The sequence below is a fragment of the Paroedura picta genome, chromosome 3 (assembly GCF_049243985.1).
Source record: "Paroedura picta isolate Pp20150507F chromosome 3, Ppicta_v3.0, whole genome shotgun sequence".
NCBI lineage: Eukaryota > Metazoa > Chordata > Lepidosauria > Squamata > Gekkonidae > Paroedura > Paroedura picta.
The window spans coordinates 8,038,298-8,055,621 of record NC_135371.1 but is presented as its reverse complement, the minus strand read 5'-3'; the positions used below and the strand labels follow the sequence as shown (position 1 = coordinate 8,055,621).

At 49.5% G+C, this 17,324-nt stretch overlaps 1 protein-coding gene across 2 annotated transcripts; it reads left to right on the top strand.

The window, feature by feature from the left end:
• Positions 1–3,435: 3,435 nt before the first annotated feature.
• LOC143834303 (E3 ubiquitin-protein ligase TRIM7-like) lies at positions 3,436–16,767 on the top strand. 2 transcript variants are annotated; one of them, XM_077331016.1, is made up of 8 exons: positions 3,436–3,562; positions 6,798–6,962; positions 8,157–8,252; positions 9,922–10,152; positions 11,430–11,452; positions 12,106–12,224; positions 13,671–13,703; positions 15,251–16,767. In XM_077331016.1, the coding sequence occupies exons 1-8, from the start codon at positions 3,470–3,472 to the stop codon at positions 15,766–15,768; spliced, it is 1,278 nt and encodes a 425-aa protein (XP_077187131.1). In that variant the 5' UTR covers positions 3,436–3,469; the 3' UTR covers positions 15,769–16,767. The 2 variants fall into 2 exon arrangements, with proteins under 2 accessions (XP_077187131.1, XP_077187130.1); XM_077331015.1 differs by lacking the exon at positions 3,436–3,562 and adding an exon at positions 4,217–5,013.
• Positions 16,768–17,324: the final 557 nt, after the last annotated feature.

The following is a 17,324-nucleotide window of genomic DNA, read 5'->3' as shown; positions in this document are numbered from 1 at the left end:
GCTTGCTGGGGGGTAAACGGTAATGACTGGGGAAGGCCCTGGCAAACCACCCTGTATTGAGTCTGCCATGAAAATGCTAGAGGGCGTCACCCCAAGGGTCAGACATGACTCGGTGCTTGCACAGGGGATACCTTTACCTTTACCTTTATATAAATTAAAAACAGAACGGATCCCTTAAATAATTCCAACTGTCTCTCCTTGTAGCGGGAGGGGTGATGTTACCCAAAATGTTTCAGGAGCAGGTACCCCTGGACTGTCTGCACCCTCCCCCAAGAGGCAGAACTGATTCAGTATCCAAACTGGCATTCAATATTGTAATAATCCGACCCTGTGGGGTCAGGGAGTGGCCTAAGCAGGCAAGCCACGAGGACACAGTCAGATCTGATGGACCGTGGCCATTCGAATGCTAATTCTCAGAGAATCTTGTTGATCTCTAAAGTGCTATTGAACTCGAATCTAGCAATAAAATCTGTTATAATATTGGTATAGATTCCAGTGGGCAGCCGTGTTGGTCTGTCTGATGCAGCATGTTCCACACACGCCTTGAATAAATCTTTGTTCGTCTTAAAGGTGCCACTGGACTCTGATTTTGTTATAATATTGGTATGCTTGGCTGATTGCAGCGTGTTGTTAGTTAGAATCATTAAGTTTACAGAATAGACAATCCTGAGGACTACAGTCCTTTTCCAGTTTCCGTAAGTGATCAATGTACTAGCAGCTCTGAATGAATTAATTTTTGCTGTGGGATGGATTGAAAAGACTGTATAAATAAAGGTATGGAGGACAGGACAGACCCATGATGCATTCGCGGTGATAACGTAATAGAACCTCCATGTGCAAGATGAGTATACTTCTGCTTCTGAAGAGTGGTCAAACCAGGAGGGGATGGACTAAACTCTGTCTAATCTTGTGAGGCTCCTCTTCACACCTAGGTAGGACTATTACCCCTCTCCCTCCACAATCGCTGGGTTTCGTGGCCTTTGGACACCATCTGAAGTCGATGTGCGGTCTGTATCACATCCTGTTCACTGTCTCTTAGATTTTGCTGGTCTATAACTGTAATAAAGATATGTATGTATGCATGCATTGTCTCTTAGAGTTTTGCAGTATGAAGGACGTCTCAAGAGGGAAGTTCCCTCATACCTGGACTCCATGGCAAAATGAACCCTTCCTTGGCTTGACGTCTTTAACACTCAAGGGAAAACCAGAGGATTGGAACGGCTAAAGTTGCGACCATTGTTTGCCCTGCAAATTCCCAAGTGGCAGCTACTTCATGTTTCCTTGGGAAGCTCCCCCCCCCCCACATGGTTTTTTTTGGGGGGAGGGGGGATTGGCGGCTACACACTCAAAATGAAGTATAGCCAAAAAATATATAGCCAATAGGTACAAAATAATATATTTATTGCATATAGTTCTTTTTGAAGCACTAACAATACTACAGGATAATTAGTATAATCTGTTTTAATGTAAACCAAAACATTGACGTCTGTGACTGACATCTCTTGGGCAGAGCTGGAATCCAGACACGCGTTCCAGAGAACGGGGCAGAGGGCAATTTCCCCCTAAGTCTCGACGGAGTGCCACTCAATGGGAAGAGGTTCTATGAGGCCCCGTTTCGGAGACCGTCTCAGCTGGCGAGACAAGGCTGTTGGGAGGGTCACAGCCAACTCCTTCACAGAAATAAAAAAGGGATCCAAAGGGCGGGGAGGGAAGGAAGGGAAGGACTATGGTCGCCCAGCAACTGCGCTGGAATCTTCTGGATCCGATCCACAGCTCGGCTTCTCCAAGAGACCAGCTGGAGAAAAGCCAAAAATGGGCGGCAAGCAGGGATCGTGGACTCCTCTCTGCTGGCATCCGCCAGGGACTTCCGCGGCCTTCAGTTGGCCAACTTCCACTGGTGCCCGCTTGCGGCATCCATGGACTTCAACCTGGGAATGGCTGCTGGTCCCATTCATCCATCATCCATTCATGCCAGTGCCCAATGCTGACGGTGGAAAGCCCCTCAGCAATGGAACACCCCATTCACGCACACATTCATTCTCACACTGACTCTCACATTCACTCTCACACACATTCACTCTACACACACTCACTCTCACATTCAGTCACACACACATTCACACACACATTCACTCACACACATTCACACACACATTCACTCTCACACTCACTCACACATTCACTCACACACACATTCACTCACTCACACATTCACTCTCACAAATCCTGTGGATGTTATATGGTTGGTAAATCTCCACTTGCTGGCAGTGAATAGGGAAGGGATGGCCATGGAGGCCAAGATCACGGCCTCTTCACGGGGATGATGACTCCAAATCCACATGGGCATTCAACCCTTGGCCTTCCCTCCCCTCGTGGGGGGGGGGGGAGAACCCCCTATCTCCTTCCTGGGGGGGGGAGGCAAGAGGGATGCCCTTTTGTGACATCACAGTTCCAGCTCTCCCAAGGAGGCCTGGTTGCCGTGGGGACGCTGGTCACTTCAGAGGACAGCCAGGGCAGGGGGACTCAGCCAGCCATGGGGCAAGGGGCAAGGAGGGATGCTGGGAGGAGGAATTTCAGGATGGGAGGCCCAAGAGATCCACCCCCAGCTTCAAGGAGGTGGGATCTGATGGCAATTGAGGGATCTGGAATGAATAATTTGATAAGGTTAGTGGTCCCCAATCTTTTTATCACCAGGGACCGCTCAACACTTGACAGTTTTACTGATAACCGGAGGGGGGTAGTCTTTTGCCAAGGGACGTTGTCGCTGCCTGAGCCCAGCCCTGCCCAGGGGGAGCCCCAGCCATGGCGGCCACCGGAGAGCACCAAAGGTGAGCCGGCGGCAGAGTGGCAGGGCAGCCCCTGAGGCAGCAGCCGGGGAGGAGGACAAGGAGGTACTACGGCCCGGTACTGATTGATCCACGGCCCGGTACCGGTCTCCGGACCGGGGGTTGGGGACCACTGGATAAGGTCCCTGCTCAGTTGGTGGGGCGCTCTTCCTTCCAAAGAGCAGGGAAGGGAGTTTGGGAGGGTCATCCACTGGCTAAGGTCCAGCTGATTTCAGATAGGCCTTCAAGTCCAGAATCCCATTCTTTTTCTCACCCAGTGAGAGGCAAGCATGCAGGTCCAGGCAGTTGGCTGAGGAGAAGAGAGGCTGATCCTGTGGAGGGGAGAGGCACAGGAAGGCAAGTTGTCCTGCAAACATGGAGGCTGAGTACTTGGAGGAAAGTGCATTGCAGCTGAATTGACTTGCTTCTTTAGCAGAAATGGGGCTGGATCCAGCATAACCGCTAAGACAGAGTTAGTCAAACTGCGGCCCTCCAGATGTCCATGGACTACAATTCCCATGATCCCTTGCCAGCATTTGCTGGCAGAGGCTCATCGGAACTGTAGTCCATGGACATCTGGAGGGCCGCAGTTTGACTACCCCTGCGCTAAGAGGTTTTTTCAACTAGTGTACCAGGTTACTGCAATGTACCTTGAGAGCCCCTCAGATACACCCTGGCATGGGGGATTAAAAGATGGCCACCACAGCAGCAGTGCTGATTCTTCCTGTGTTGGCTGGGTAAGTTGTGGTCTTCTGTTGGGCATTGGGGTGGTCTTGAGTGGGAGGATATGTTTTTATTTTTACTTGCATACAGGGGCATTGCAGGCAAATCATGGTGGAGTGAAGAGATGGGGCTGGGTTTTGCATTTATTTGCATGTTGCATATTTTATTTGCATCTTGGGTGTAGCGGGGGTGGAGGTGGCTACACGACCTCACTTCCATGGTGTCTTGAAGCCTGAAAAATATTTCCGGTGTTCCTCCATGGTCAAACAGCTGGAAAATGTTAATGTTATTGATATATGAAAAGCTGAGTTCCATGTACTGTTTTCTACATTTTTATGTAAACCGCCCTGACCCTCAGGGGAGGGGAGGTAGGTAGGTAGGTAGGTAGGTAGATAGATAGATGATAGATAGATAGATAGATAGATAGATAGATAGATAGATAGATAGATAGATAGATAGATAGATAGATAGATAGATAGATAGATAGATAGATAGAGCTCCACAGGATATAGGGAAAGGGCAGTATTGGGTATTGAGAGCCCTGAGGGAAAGATACTCGAGAAAAGCTAGTCTTGTGGAAACTGAGGGACTATTTCTTATTAGAACTACAGTTAATATGAATACTAATTGTCCTTCTTTTGCACAGTCCTTAAGCTGAATCCTGACCAGCATGGCTGACTGAAGTTACAAAGTTCACCTGGAAGGTGAGGGCAGCCCGTGCACTGCAGGCCTTAAGGAATTCGGGCGAGGCGGGGGAGGAGAGCCTCCAGCGGCCGCTGCAGCCGCCAGACTCCCCACGCGGGGAGCTCCCAGACCGCCGCGGGAAGGGCCTGTTGGCCGGGGGAAAGGCTCCCTTCCTTCGGAGAGGCTGGCAAAAGCGAACACCGCCCGGGACAGCCCAGCCCAGGCGCGGCCGGAGGTCAAGCAGGGCGGCCCCGTCGACTCTCTGCGGAGGAGAAAGGCAGCGAGGCCGCCCAGGCGCAGCAGAGGCGGCCAAAGCGCTTGTTTGGAGGCTGCCGCCGAGGCAGCGTCAATTTTGCAGGACGGGAGGCGCCCCCGGGCGGCTGGGAGAAAGCGAAACTAAGTCCCTCGCTCTTCCTTCCCGGAGGCGGCCATGGCGTCGGGGCCTCTTGTGAAGGAGCTCTGCGAGGAGGCTTCTTGCTCCGTCTGCCTGGAGTACTTCAGGGACCCGGTGACCCTCCCCGAGTGCGGCCACAACTTCTGCCGCGCCTGCCTGGACGGCTGCTGGGGGGCGTCGGGGGAAGAGGCGCCCTGCCCGCAGTGCCGAGCAAAAGCGCGGGAAGGAAACCTCCGCCCGAACCCCCAGCTGGCCAACTTCGTGGAAATCGCCAAGAAATTCGCCCTGCAGGAGAGAAACGGGGCCGAGGAGCCCCTCGTGCTCCTCTCCAAGGAGCGCGAAGGCCACCAGGGGGTTCCTCTGGAGGAGGCCGCCCCAGAGAACCAGGTCAGTAAGAAGCCCGTGGGTGGTGATGCGGGATTGCTGGAGCAGGGGTAGTCAAACTGCGGCCCTCCAGATGTCCATGGACTACAATTCCCATGAGCCCCTGCCGCTGGCAGGGGCTCATGGGAATTGTAGTCCATGGACATCTGGAGGGCCGCAGTTTGACTACCCCTGAGCTGGAGAGTCTGCTTGGCTCCTTCTGCAGGTGAGTGCCTGCCAATCACGACGGTTCTGAAATCGGGGAAGTGCAGGCACCTGAGAGCACCCGGGATTTTGGTCAGCCTGGCAGTAGGGTCGGGCATCTGCCTTGAGACCATGTGGCAGGGGTAGTCAAACTGCGGCCCTCCAGATGTCCATGGACTGCAGTTCCCAGGAGCCCCCTGCCAGCGAATGCTGGCAGGGGACTCCTGGGAATTGTAGTCCATGGACATCTGGAGGGCCGCAGTTTGACTACCCCTGCCATGTGGCATGCACCCTGCCCCCCCCCCCCCCCGCCGCTGGACACCTCTGGTTCTCCAGAGTTTGGGAACAGGGCGGTGGGCTGGGCGGATCCTGGCGGAGGCTGATCCAGGGGGGCTCTTCCTGTGTCTCATTTCACCAGTGCTGGAGGCTGACTGGCATATTTACGTGTGGTCCAGAATGTCGCTTGGGTGCTGAGAACCCATACAAAGAACAAGGCCAAGAGGTGAAGAACGGGGCGCTTGGGCATAGTGTGAGGATTTCATTAGCATGTGTATATTTATACATGCTAATGTATACTAATCACGTATCAAATACTTTGGCCACCTCATGAGAAGGAAGGACTCCCTGGAGAAGAGCCTAATGCTGGGAGCGATCGAGGGCAAAAGAAGAAGGGGACGACAGAGAATGAGGTGGCTGGATGGAGTCACTGAAGCAGTAGGTGCAAACTTAAATGGACTCCGGGGAATGGTAGAGGACAGGAAGGCCTGGAGGATCATTGTCCATGGGATCGTGATGGGTTGTTTGGACACGACTTTGCAACTAACAACATTTATAGAGAATTTTAACACAGGTTCAGGGCTGCATTATGACTTTTGTGGGCCCTAGGCTCTGTGCCTCCTGTGTCTACTTGCAAAGCTCTTTTGAGCTTAAGGTCGTTGCTGCTCGTTAATTAGGAATATAATACATATAATAAAATATTATTATGCCTCCCCCCCTCCCCTTAAACCACAAATTGGTTACCAAAGCAGCAATTGGTACTAAATGGCTCAACCAAGGCCCTTGAGTGGATTTCTCCTATAATAAGGGGTGGGAGGGTCTGGCTGCCTCCCCTTCTCTTCCTGACCCCCTCCCAGTGGGAAATCCCCCTTTCCTGGAGCCCATCTCAGTATTAGTGCCTCACCCGGCCTTTCACGGACAGGCCGCCCTTAGCTGAGGATCTTGTGCCGCATGGTCCCACTTCTGCCCACTTAAGGTGCCACCTGTCTGTTACTTTCAGTGGCCCTCCCATATTGAGATCTATTTATGTGGCCGGTCCACGAGGCTTCACAGTCCAAGGAAGCCCCTGTCAAGGCCACCAAATGTGGGTCTCTCACAAAATGGGGCTTCCGGTACTGGGGGCAGGAAGAGAGGAGCAGAAGGCAAAAAGAGTTCAACACAAATGAACAGCAAGGTCCCAGGTGGAAATCTGAATTTTTCAAATGTCAGAAATGGGGCTTGTAAACTGAACAAGGCACTAATCCTATCCAGTGATGACAAGGAGAGATTCATTTTGATGGAGGGGAATGAGAATGAAACAAATCCTCTTTTTTTGTTTTGGGCATCAGGAATTCGTGGCAGTCAGAAAAGGGCGAGTCTGCCAGAAGCACGAGGAGCCGATGAAGCTGTACTGCAAGGACGATGAAGCCCTCATCTGTGTGGTCTGCGACCGATCCAAGGAGCACAGAGGTCATGAAACCCTTCCTCTTGAGGAGGCCTCCCAAGAGTACAAGGTGGGAAGTCCAAAAGGTGGAGGTTGATGGAAGAGTTGTAGATCCTTCCCTTCTCCTTGGCCTCTTTGCAGGGAAACTCCAGTTAATTTCCTAGCCTCTGCCAAATTGGGGAGTGAAAACACCTCTTTGCTGCATCCCCCGTGGTGTGTTGGCTCCTTTTTGATTGCCTCCAGTCCCCCTGCTCAGTCCAGTGTGGGGTGATATGGGGAAGGAAGTACTTCCTCTCTTATGCTTTCATGTGCAAGCACACTTGTGTATGTACCAGTGTTAACACTGTTCCCCTTTCCCAATTTCAGTTGTCATCCTTGAGTTTGGCCAATATTATGGTCTTCCCACTTAGCTTCCCAGTTTTCCCTGGATCTGCTGTTGTGTTTTTTTCCTTAAAGCTGCTTTGGGTCATATCAGAAGAAGTTTTGGGGAAAGTAGAATGGAAGGGATCAATCTCCAGACTCCCCCTCCCCACGTGAGTTTTTTTACCATTAAAGTTGTCAATCCTGGGCTTATTGCCGGCTACACAACATAGTGATATAGGCCTATTATGCACAGCCGTTGAAACGGCGGCATGGAGAACGAGGAGGAGGAAGAAGTGAAGCAAACCGCTTACGCATGGGACGGAACGCAACGGTGGCAAAACCCAGAGTATCCGATTATGCACGCGGCTACTCTGGAGCCGCTTCTGGTTGTGCCCTGGTCCCAGGAAGCTCCACTTTCTTCCACATCTCGCTAACGCAGCTTTTTCAGCAGCATATGTTGACTCTGCGCCCGGTTGCCGCCTGCAGCATGCATAATTGGTGATGTTAGCCGCCGCCATTCCACCCCGAATGCGGACCTTCCACTCCGTGCATAATGGGCCTTAGGGGTGCAAATAGTAGTTTTCGATGCAGAAAATCCACCCTATGGCTGGGGTGGGGGATGTAATAGTGATCAGCTTTGTAAAGCAGGGAGTAGATCTCTTTGCTGAAGCAGCATTGCTGACCAGAACTGTATTAGTAGCAGTTCTCAGAAGAGAAGGGGGCCCCATCCCCATGAGGAAGCTACCTGTGTCTAGCATTTGGGGAATATTGTTAAGCATCCTGTTACTGACATCTGGCAGCTGTATCCTTCATGACAGTTTTGCTTCTCATGTATTTTATAGTAAACTTCTATAAAGACTCCAATCTCCATTGTGGGTCCCGTTTCCTCCCCCCCCCCTAGGATCAGTTGTGCAACCGTCTGAAGGTTCTGAAGAAGGAGAGAAGAAGGATTTTCACGTCTAAAGGACACATTGAGAAGGAAAGCCAAGAGCTGCTTGTAAGTGTCACTCTGGCTGGGGAGCGAACATGTTCTAAATCTGGTGAGCCAGGTTTAATTCCCCACTCCTCCGCATGCAGCCTGCTGGGTGACCTTGGGCTAGTCACAGCCCTGAAAGTGCTGTTCTCACAGAGCAGTTTGTCTCAGAACTCTTTCAGCCCCACCTACCTCACAGGCGGTCTGTTGCGGGGAGAGAAAGGGAAGGTAAGCCACTTTGAGACTCCTTCAGGTAGCGAGAAGTGGGGTATAAAACCAACTCTTCTTCTTGAGTTCTAAACAAAGTTATACTCAAGTGGTGGGGCTTGGGTTGTTATGGAATTGCATCCTGTTGGTACCCCTGGCACTCTGTACCCTCTGGAGGCTTAGGCCAGGGGTGCCCAAACTGTGGCTCTCCCGATGTCCATGGACTACAATTCTCATGACCGCTGGGCTCATGGGAATTGTAGTCCATGGACATCTGGAGAGCCAGTGGGTGGGCAGTCCCTGGTTAATTATCTAGATCAAGAACATTTTTGTCGTATTTGTTCTCTGTCCTCTGTCTGGGGCAGAATCAGTTGACTTCCCGAGGTGCTCTATGCTGTGGGGTAAATCCTAGGCAGATGAACATACATGTGTCCAGGTGCCATTTATGTGCATGTACCAACACTACAAGCCAGGAGAAGTCTCAGGAAAGAGATAAGCCCCCTTCCCCCAAAACACTTGCTAAAATTTCTTTATTGAAGAAATAGGTGAAACAGGTGCAAGGAAACGGAACTACTATAGAGCCAGTGAATCTATATGGCTACCTACAACCTCTCCTAAATTAAAACCTTGGCACACAAAGGCCAGGTACAATGTTCCCACATTAATGTCCGCAAAAAGTGATGCTAATTTACACAACATTCCAGACTGTTGACTTCCAACTACTCAAGGCCGGAGCAGGGAGATAACATGAGAGACAGCTCTGTGGAAATTTACTACATAGCTAATTGGGGTCAACAAAATAAGGGTGCCTGAAAACCACACAGTTTTGCTGGGAAGGCATTCCCCCCTCCCCCCAAGAAGGCAGTCCGGGCTGCGGTGGTGCAGGAAGAACGGAGGGGAGGCTGTAGGTGGCATTTTGCCGCCAGCTATAGGGTTGTATATTTTTGTAATTGTATTTTTATAGGGTTTTATAATTTTTTTCTAAACTGCCACAGGCCAGCAGGGTCCAGGAATGGAGGTCAATAAATGCAACTATAAATAAACCAAAAATAAACCAAGAAACAGGTCAGGTCAGAACCGAAGAAACTATACAGATCTACTATGTAGCCACAAACCATACATAGCAAGAACGCGTGAACTTGAGAACAGGATCCTGACCCTTGTCCCTGTTATTAAGTGTCGGGAATCAACATGTAGGAGGCGTTTGAGTGGGGAAAGAAAAGGACTCCAGGCACACCTTCTACTCCCTGGCTCTTCTTCTGCAGACTCTGAAGCCAAAGAACCCAACCAGGAGTGAGATCCATGTGTCCTTTAGCCCTGCAAATGGGGCCTTGGGAATCCTCCTCTTCCCTTGTCAAATGTTGCTGCGATCTCTGTGAAAGCCCAAAGCGCCCTTCTGAGAAGACTCTCCTAAAGTGCCTTTTCCCAGGGCAGAGACCACCTGTGTCCCTAACACTGGCCTGCTTTTCTTGTCTTCCCATTTCAGAAGCAAACCAAACAACAAAAGCAAGAGACAGCAGCCAAATTCAGGCAACTGCACACATTTCTGGAGGAACAAGAGAAACTCTTGGTGTCTCAGATAGAAGCGTTGGAGAAGGAGATAGCCACAAAAAGGGACCAGCATCTGGCCCAACTGTCTGAAGCCCTCTCCGCTCTGGAAAGCCTCATCCAGGAGATGGAAGAGAAATGTCAGCAGCCAGCCAGTGAGTTCCTGCAGGTGAGGAGATGGCAGGAACAGGCAGGGAGAAGGTTGGCTCTGAAGCCTTTTCTTCTCCTCTGGGACAGAAAGCAAATGAGGCCTGTTAACGTTGCTCATCGGTTCTTCTTTCTTTTCTGCCCGTGTGCCCCTCTGTGGCTGCATCTCCAGCCCCCTGCACTCTTCCTATTTTCACATCTTAATTTTGCTTTTAAACAAAAGAACACTTCTACAATTGCATTTCAGTGAAACAAGAAAATATCAAGGAAGGCTTCAGGTGTTTTCTTTAGGACAGCGATGGCTGGCGTAGTAATGCACCATCCAAGGGAGTGTTTTGTGTTGGAAAAGTTGAAGGCCTGAAGGGCCACCTGGACCCACAGCCACAGAGGTACCTCCAGCCGATTGCAGAAGGATTTTGGTGTGTCTTGGGCCTCTCCCAGGATATCTCCCCCTTTTGTAACATGTGCTGACTTGCACATCTCAGCTTCTGCTGTCCTCTAGAGCAGGGGTAGTCAGCCTGTGGCCCTCCAGATGTTCATGGACTACAATTCCCATGAGCCCCTGCCAGCATTTGCTGGCAGGGGCTCATGAGAATTGTAGTCCATGAACATCTGGAGGGCCACAGGTTGACTACCCCTGTTCTAGACCCTTTGTTTTTGATGCTGGGAATCAAGAGGCTATGACTCCTCATGGTGGTGGTGTTGGGGAGGAAGCGGTCAGCTAAATCTCCTGCTTCAGAAGGGAAAGCAGAGCACCATTTGCATACACACTTGAGGACATGGCCCCATGTTTAAAAGTTAGTTGCTCACCCACGGTCTGGACTCTTGAGGACGCTCTGGGATCACCCCGGTGGAGGATGAGGGACGGCCAGGAGTTGAGCATCTACTGAGCCACAGAAGCTGGCAGACAGAGGAATCTCTGAGCTGTGAGGGACAAACACATGGAAGGAAAGCCTGGTTCATGGGTAGCTCTTTGAGATAGCCAGAAGTGAAGGTGGTCTGCAAGATTTTCTTCAGCAAGTTTCAAAAAGGTGGGCGAAAGTGGCAATATAATGTGCACTTCTGTGTTGTCAACTCTGTCATCTCTGTGTCCTCTGAAGCGGCTCCGCTTTTCCTGCTGATGTTGTTCCCTCATGAAGAAGTTGTCTTTATGAGCAAACAACTCTTGTCCTTGAGTGGGACACACACAAAAAAGGAGCCTGAATGCCTCTCTCCCCCAAGGTCTGGAGGGTCTTCCCAAGGCGACCTGTGGCAGAAGTTGAGTTTCCTCTTCTCTCTTTTTCTCTCTTCCCTTTTCAGGATGCCCGAAGCACCTTGCAGAGGTAAGTGGATCCCTCCGTCATTGTGCTCCTGAGGCTGGGATGGATCTGAGGAGCAGGTGGAGAAAGTGGCCATTCAGGCTCAGGACCACAAGAGATGGGATGAAGATTGCAGGTCTCCATTTGTTTGTTAATGGCAAACTTCAGACATACATAGTCGCATGGACAGAAGCTCATGTTCCAAAATGGCACGTTGAACTGATTTGTCTGCCAAATTTCTTTCTTTCTTTCTTTCTTTCTTTCTTTCTTTCTTTCTTTCTTTCTTTCTTTCTTTCTTTCTTTCTTTCTTTTCTTTCTTTCTTTCTCTCTCTCTTTCTCTCTTTCTTTCTCTTTCTCTCTTTCTCTCTTTCTCTTTCTTTTTCTCTCTTTCTCCCTCTTTCTCCCTCTTTCTCCCTCTCCCTCTCCCTCTCCCTCCCTCCAAGAAGAATTCAAGGGAGCATACTTGATTCTCCCTTCCTGACCACAGCAAGAGAAAGAGAATGGCCCAGGACCAGCCAGTCATTTGGAGGGCTGAGGACTGAAGCAGGGTCTCTGCAGTCCTGATCTAGCTGTCTACCCTTTACAGCCCAGTAGCTTTCTCCTTTCCCTCAACAGACATTAGCAGAGTATTTGTAAGGGAAGTTCCCCTTCCTAGCATCTTTTTTTGCCCCTTCCAGGTTTGAAGAAAAGGAGACGTTTGCAAATCCTCTGACTTTTCCTCTTGCAATGAAGTGGAGGATCTGGGACTTTTGTGACATCTGTCACTTGCTGGAGGGGGCCACGAAGCACCTGAAAGGTAATGTAGAAGAGCTGCTGTGAGGCCAGGTGTGAATGTGAAACTCTCAAGGTTCAGTGCTGTGGGGAGCCCAAGGTCACGCAGCTGGCTGTATGTGGGGGAGCGGGGAATCAAAACCCTGCTCACCAGTTTAGAAGCCATCGCTCTTAAGCACCACACCAAGCTCTCTGGTCCTTTACATTGCATAGAAATAAGGACTTTACCTTCCCCTTTATATCTGCACAAGAAGAAAGTTTGCAGGCTTAATTTTTTTGAATAAATTTAATTCAGAGAAACTTCTAGCCCCAAGATAGCTAGTGGGGGGACAGGAATGACAACTGCGGGGTCAATTTGGAAGGGAAAGTGGTGCTGATGCAGGTGGGCCCTCCACAAATGCACGCCTTCCTCTCCACACAGCATGAAAGAAATGTCCCAAGATTTCCCCAAAGGATTGAATCAAACAGGAGTTGAGGAGGTCCAGTGCAAAGCAGGAGAGATCCCAGAAAGTAGAGGGTTAGGTGACAATATTGTGTAGGTCTCCAAAACTCCCCCACTCCAGTTTGGGTGCTTCATCAAAGCAAAAATGATTTATCTGGATTTATCTGGATTGGACCTTTGGGCTGCAAGTTGTAGCATGATTTCTGTGAAGCAACTCTGAAGCAACTCAAAACCATCAACTTCTGGATACCCATGTTCAGGATCATTCTTCGCCTCTTTTTGGGAAAGTGATTTGTTAGCTTCTAATCCATTTCCCATTTCCATAATTAGGAACAACAATGATCATGAGGTCAGCCATTCAGTTGTGTCTGACTCTTGCCAATCCTGTGGGTCAACGGTTGCCATGATTTTCGGTCTTGCACCGCTTCTTTTAGTGGCATAACACTCTGGACAGTTCCCATTTTCATCGGGAGAGGAATGGGAAGGCGACTGTAAGCCGCTTTGAGCCTCCTTCGGGTAGGGAAAAGCGGCATATAAGAGCCAACTCTTCTTCAGTAATATCAGGGCTCTCTCAGCCTCACCTCCCTCACAGGGTGTCTGTTGTGGGGAGAGGAATGGGAAGGCGACTGTAAGCCGCTTTGAGCCTCCTTCGGGTAGGGAAAAGCAGCATATAAGAACCAACTCTTCTTCTTCTTCAGTAATCTCAGGGCTCTCTCAGCCTCACCTCCCTCACAAGGGTGTCTGTTGTGGGGAGAGGAAAGGGAAGGCGACTGTAAGCCGCTTTGAGCCTCCTTCGGGTAGGGAAAAGCGGCATATAAGAACCAACTCTTCTTCTTCTTCTACCTAACCAACATGTGCTTTGTGAGCAAAGTCAAGCAGAAATAAATTTGAATATCTGAATACAGCTGGAATTTGAGGGAGAATTTTCCTCAGAAGTAGCTTCTACCAAACGAAGAAAAAAATATGTTGTTATGGGATATTATTGTTCAAAGGTGGTCTGCTTACTTTCTGTTCTGTTTGGTTCCTCAGACACTCTGGAGTCTGGACTTCATCTCCATAAAGGTACATTTCCTGGACTAATCAATTATTTCTAATCTAAAAAACTTGGCCTCCCAGTAAGTCTTCTTTTCCTTGGTGTTTCTGCAATGATTAACTTCCCTGGACGCTCTTGTTTTGACTCCCCAAATCTCACCCTCCCTGCCCTAGCCAGTTCCTCGAGGCTTTTTTCTTGTCAGGATTGACCAGGTGGCCAGAAGAAGGGGAACTCTGAGGGGATGACCTGGCCCTAGTCTGCACACAAAGGATAATGCACTTTCAATGTGCTTTGGCAGCTGGATTTTCCAGTGCAGAACAGGAAAATCTACTTCTAAAGTGCATTGAAAGTGCATTATCTATTGTGTGCAGACTAGGCCCTGGTTCCTTTCATTTAGTAAGAACAGAAGGACCCTGCTGGATCTGCCTGATAGTCCATCCATTCCACCATGCTGCGTTGCACAGTGGCCAACCAGTTTCTCTGGAGATCCAGCAAGAGGGCACAGAGGCTGAGGTCTTCCACCAATGCTGCCTCCTTTCACTGGTCGAACAGAGACTTACTGCCTCTTAATGTGGAGCTTCCTGCCCCCTCTGAATCTGTCTGATCTCTCTTTAAAGCCATTTACGCCTCTGGCCAACAGCATATTTAGGGTATGGCAACCGGGGCTCATGCCCTGAACACCATAATTGATGGGCCCTGTCAAGCCCCCACGGACAATGAGATTGTGTGCATTGGCTGTGGGGTGCTGTTTCCTTGATGCTGGGTGCTTGTGGCCGACAGCAGCCCTACACGAACCATCACAGCCTTGCCTCTGGCACAGGACTTGGTGTGAACTGCCCCACCCCCCATGATCCCCACCAGTCTCTTGTAGGCCAAGGCCGCTGCTGCTTGGAGCAGTGGCAGTGGGATGTCAGGTGCTTAGGAAGGGGGCCGGTTCATCCCCACGTCAACCATGCCTTGGCCACCCAGTTGCCCCAGGTGCAAAATCAAGTAGGTACACCGCTGCCTGTCTGCCAGTGCGCTCTCTGGCAGAGAATTCAACATGGTAATCATTTGATGAGTAAACAAGCATTTCCAGAGTTCTCAGAGACTGCACCATATTCAAGGCGCTGTTATTAACATTAACATTTAAAGCCCTAAATGGTCTGGGACCAGGGTACCTATGGGACTGCCAAAGACCATTGAGGTAGACCAAAATCTGCTGAAAGAGATCAGGGCCCTCCAGGACCTTAATCAGTTCCATGGGGCCTGAAAGACAAAGCTGTTGCACCAGGCCTATGGTTGAGGCTGGAGAGAACAACGTAAGTGCTGGCCTCACTGCTGAAGGAGAGGAAGACCTGTGTCTCCAGGAAGATCTGGGAATCCCCCCCCCCTCCAGTTTATTGAAAGGGGCTGTTATAATGTTTGAAATAGCATACTGTTTTTTTTAAGATTTGATTATTTTAATTTATGTTAACCTGCCCTGAGCTACCAGGAAGGGTGGAATATAAGAATAAAATTATTATTATCAACAACTCTGCTGTTACTCTCCCAGCTAAAGCAGCTTCTCTTCTCTCTCCTCCTCTCCGCCCAACAGCAAATGTGATCCTGGATCCGGACACGGCCCATCCTGAGCTCATCTTATCCGCGGATCAGAAAAGTGTGAGAGACGGGAAGAAAGCTCAAACTCTGCACAACAATCCTGAGAGATTTGACCGGTTTGGTGCTGTGCTGGGCCGTGAGGGGTTCAGGGCAGGCCGCCATTTCTGGGAAGTCCTTGTGGGGAGTGAGGAGGAATGGTCTGTGGGGGTGGCCAGGAAGTCTGTGAGGAGGAAGGGAGGCATCACCTTTAGTCCTGAGGAAGGCTTCTGGGAACTGGGGAAGTGGGGTGGAAGCTACAAGGCCACTGGAGAAGACGATGTTTGTCTCATGACCCTGAGTGGGAAGCTGAAGAGGATCCGTGTGGGCCTGAACTACGCCGGGGGTCGAGTGGCCTTTTTCGACGCTGACACAGCTGCCCTTCTCTACGAGTTCTCTGGAGCCTCCTTCTGTGGAGAGACCCTCCTGCCCATCTTTTGGGTGAGCAGGGAAGCCTGCCTCAAAATCTCTTCTTAGGCCTTTCTTTCACACCAGGAACATCAAGAAGAAAATGCTGTTAATCAAGAGACCCCCTTTTCTGAGACCTGGAAAGGCCTCTCTGGGCTCCCAGCCACCAAACTTGATGAGTAAAGTGGAAACATTTTTTTTCCCTTTCATTTGTCAACATTCCAATTTTTTTTTTCCTTTGTAGCTTATTTTGAAATGTCCCAGGTATGCAGAGGAACGTGGCTCGAATCCTCATTTTATTTCTAGCTCACTGTAAGGCTTCTCTGCTCATTGGATGGGGACTATAATAATTATTGTTATTTTGATTATTATTAATAATTATTATTTGTTTGTTACCTGCCACTCCCAGACAGCTTGTGGTGGGTTACAACTGTATAAAACCCCAGTAAAAAAAACCATTAAAACCCTCAGACATAAAAATATGACATAATCCCCCCCCCAACACAATAACAGAAAGATACGGAGGAAAAAACCAACTCACTTCAGGTATCCATCCCCCCCAAAAGCTTTCTTTGACTCAGACTTAAGCCTCTATTGCACCCGATCATCTCCACTGCTCACCAGTGTGATCATGTTTAGTTTAAAACGAACTTGTGTTATCAAATATTTTTATTGGTTCTAATCAAAATCCTTTAATTAATCCTTTAATGATTTGCCTGTGTTCGTCATCCCCATTTTGAAGAGCACCAAAGACCCTGTCCGTGTTGAGGTTGCTGTGTTCATAGGATTTGGGTTTCTGTAATACCAGTCGTACCACAGCCATGACACTTAAGATAAAATGATGCTACCTTGAAAAATGTTCTGCCTTGGATTGGGCGGGGGCAGGGAAATATCACGATCGCCAGACGAGCTATGAAGGTCTCATTTATTGACTTGAACCATCCCCATCAGTCTAGATGGAAAGAAAAACCCAAACAGGGCTTTGCATAACCAGTGTGATTCTGTTGGGTTACGTTTGCAAGAATTTTTTTTTTCTCTCTTGAAATCATTAAAAGCCTTTTTCATCCATGCACCGTCTCTCTCTCCTTTAATTGTGTTTCCAAGGAACTGGGGGCTCATATTTTATTCTCACACTGGCTCTTTATTATTTTATTTATTTTATATTCATTCACATTGATATACCGCCCTCCCCGAAGGCTCAGGGCAGTTTACATGGGACTGAGAATTATATAAAGAACCATACATATAAATAACTGTAACATTTATAATACTAACTGACGATAACAAGACAACAAAGCAACGTTAAACAGAAGAAGAAGAGTTGGTTCTTATATGCTGCTTTTCCCTACCCGAAGGAGGGTCAAAGTGGCTTACAGTCACCTTCCCTTTCCTCTCCCCACAACAGACACCCTGTGGGGTGGGTGAGGCTGAGAGAGCCCTGAGATTCCTGCTCGGTCAGAACAGCTTTCTCAGTGCCGTGGCGAGCCCAAGGTCACCCAGCTGGCTGCATGTGGGGGAGTGCAGAACCAAACCCAGCTCGCCAGATTAGAAGTCCACACTCCTAAGCACGACACCAAACAGTAATAATTGAAACAGTTCCAGGGGTGGAATGCCTTGATTGATTT

What these genes read in the sequence shown, in the direction of transcription:
- LOC143834303 (XM_077331015.1), top strand. Translation starts at nt 4,663, where the DNA reads ATGGCGTCGGGGCCTCTTGTGAAGGAGCTCTGCGAGGAGGCTTCTTGC. An exon ending in AGGCCGCCCCAGAGAACCAG is followed by an intron (nt 5,014 to 6,797) that starts GTCAGTAAGAAG and finishes TTTGGGCATCAG; the next exon opens with GAATTCGTGGCAGTCAGAAA. An exon ending in GGCCACGAAGCACCTGAAAG is followed by an intron (nt 12,225 to 13,670) that starts GTAATGTAGAAG and finishes TTGGTTCCTCAG; the next exon opens with ACACTCTGGAGTCTGGACTT.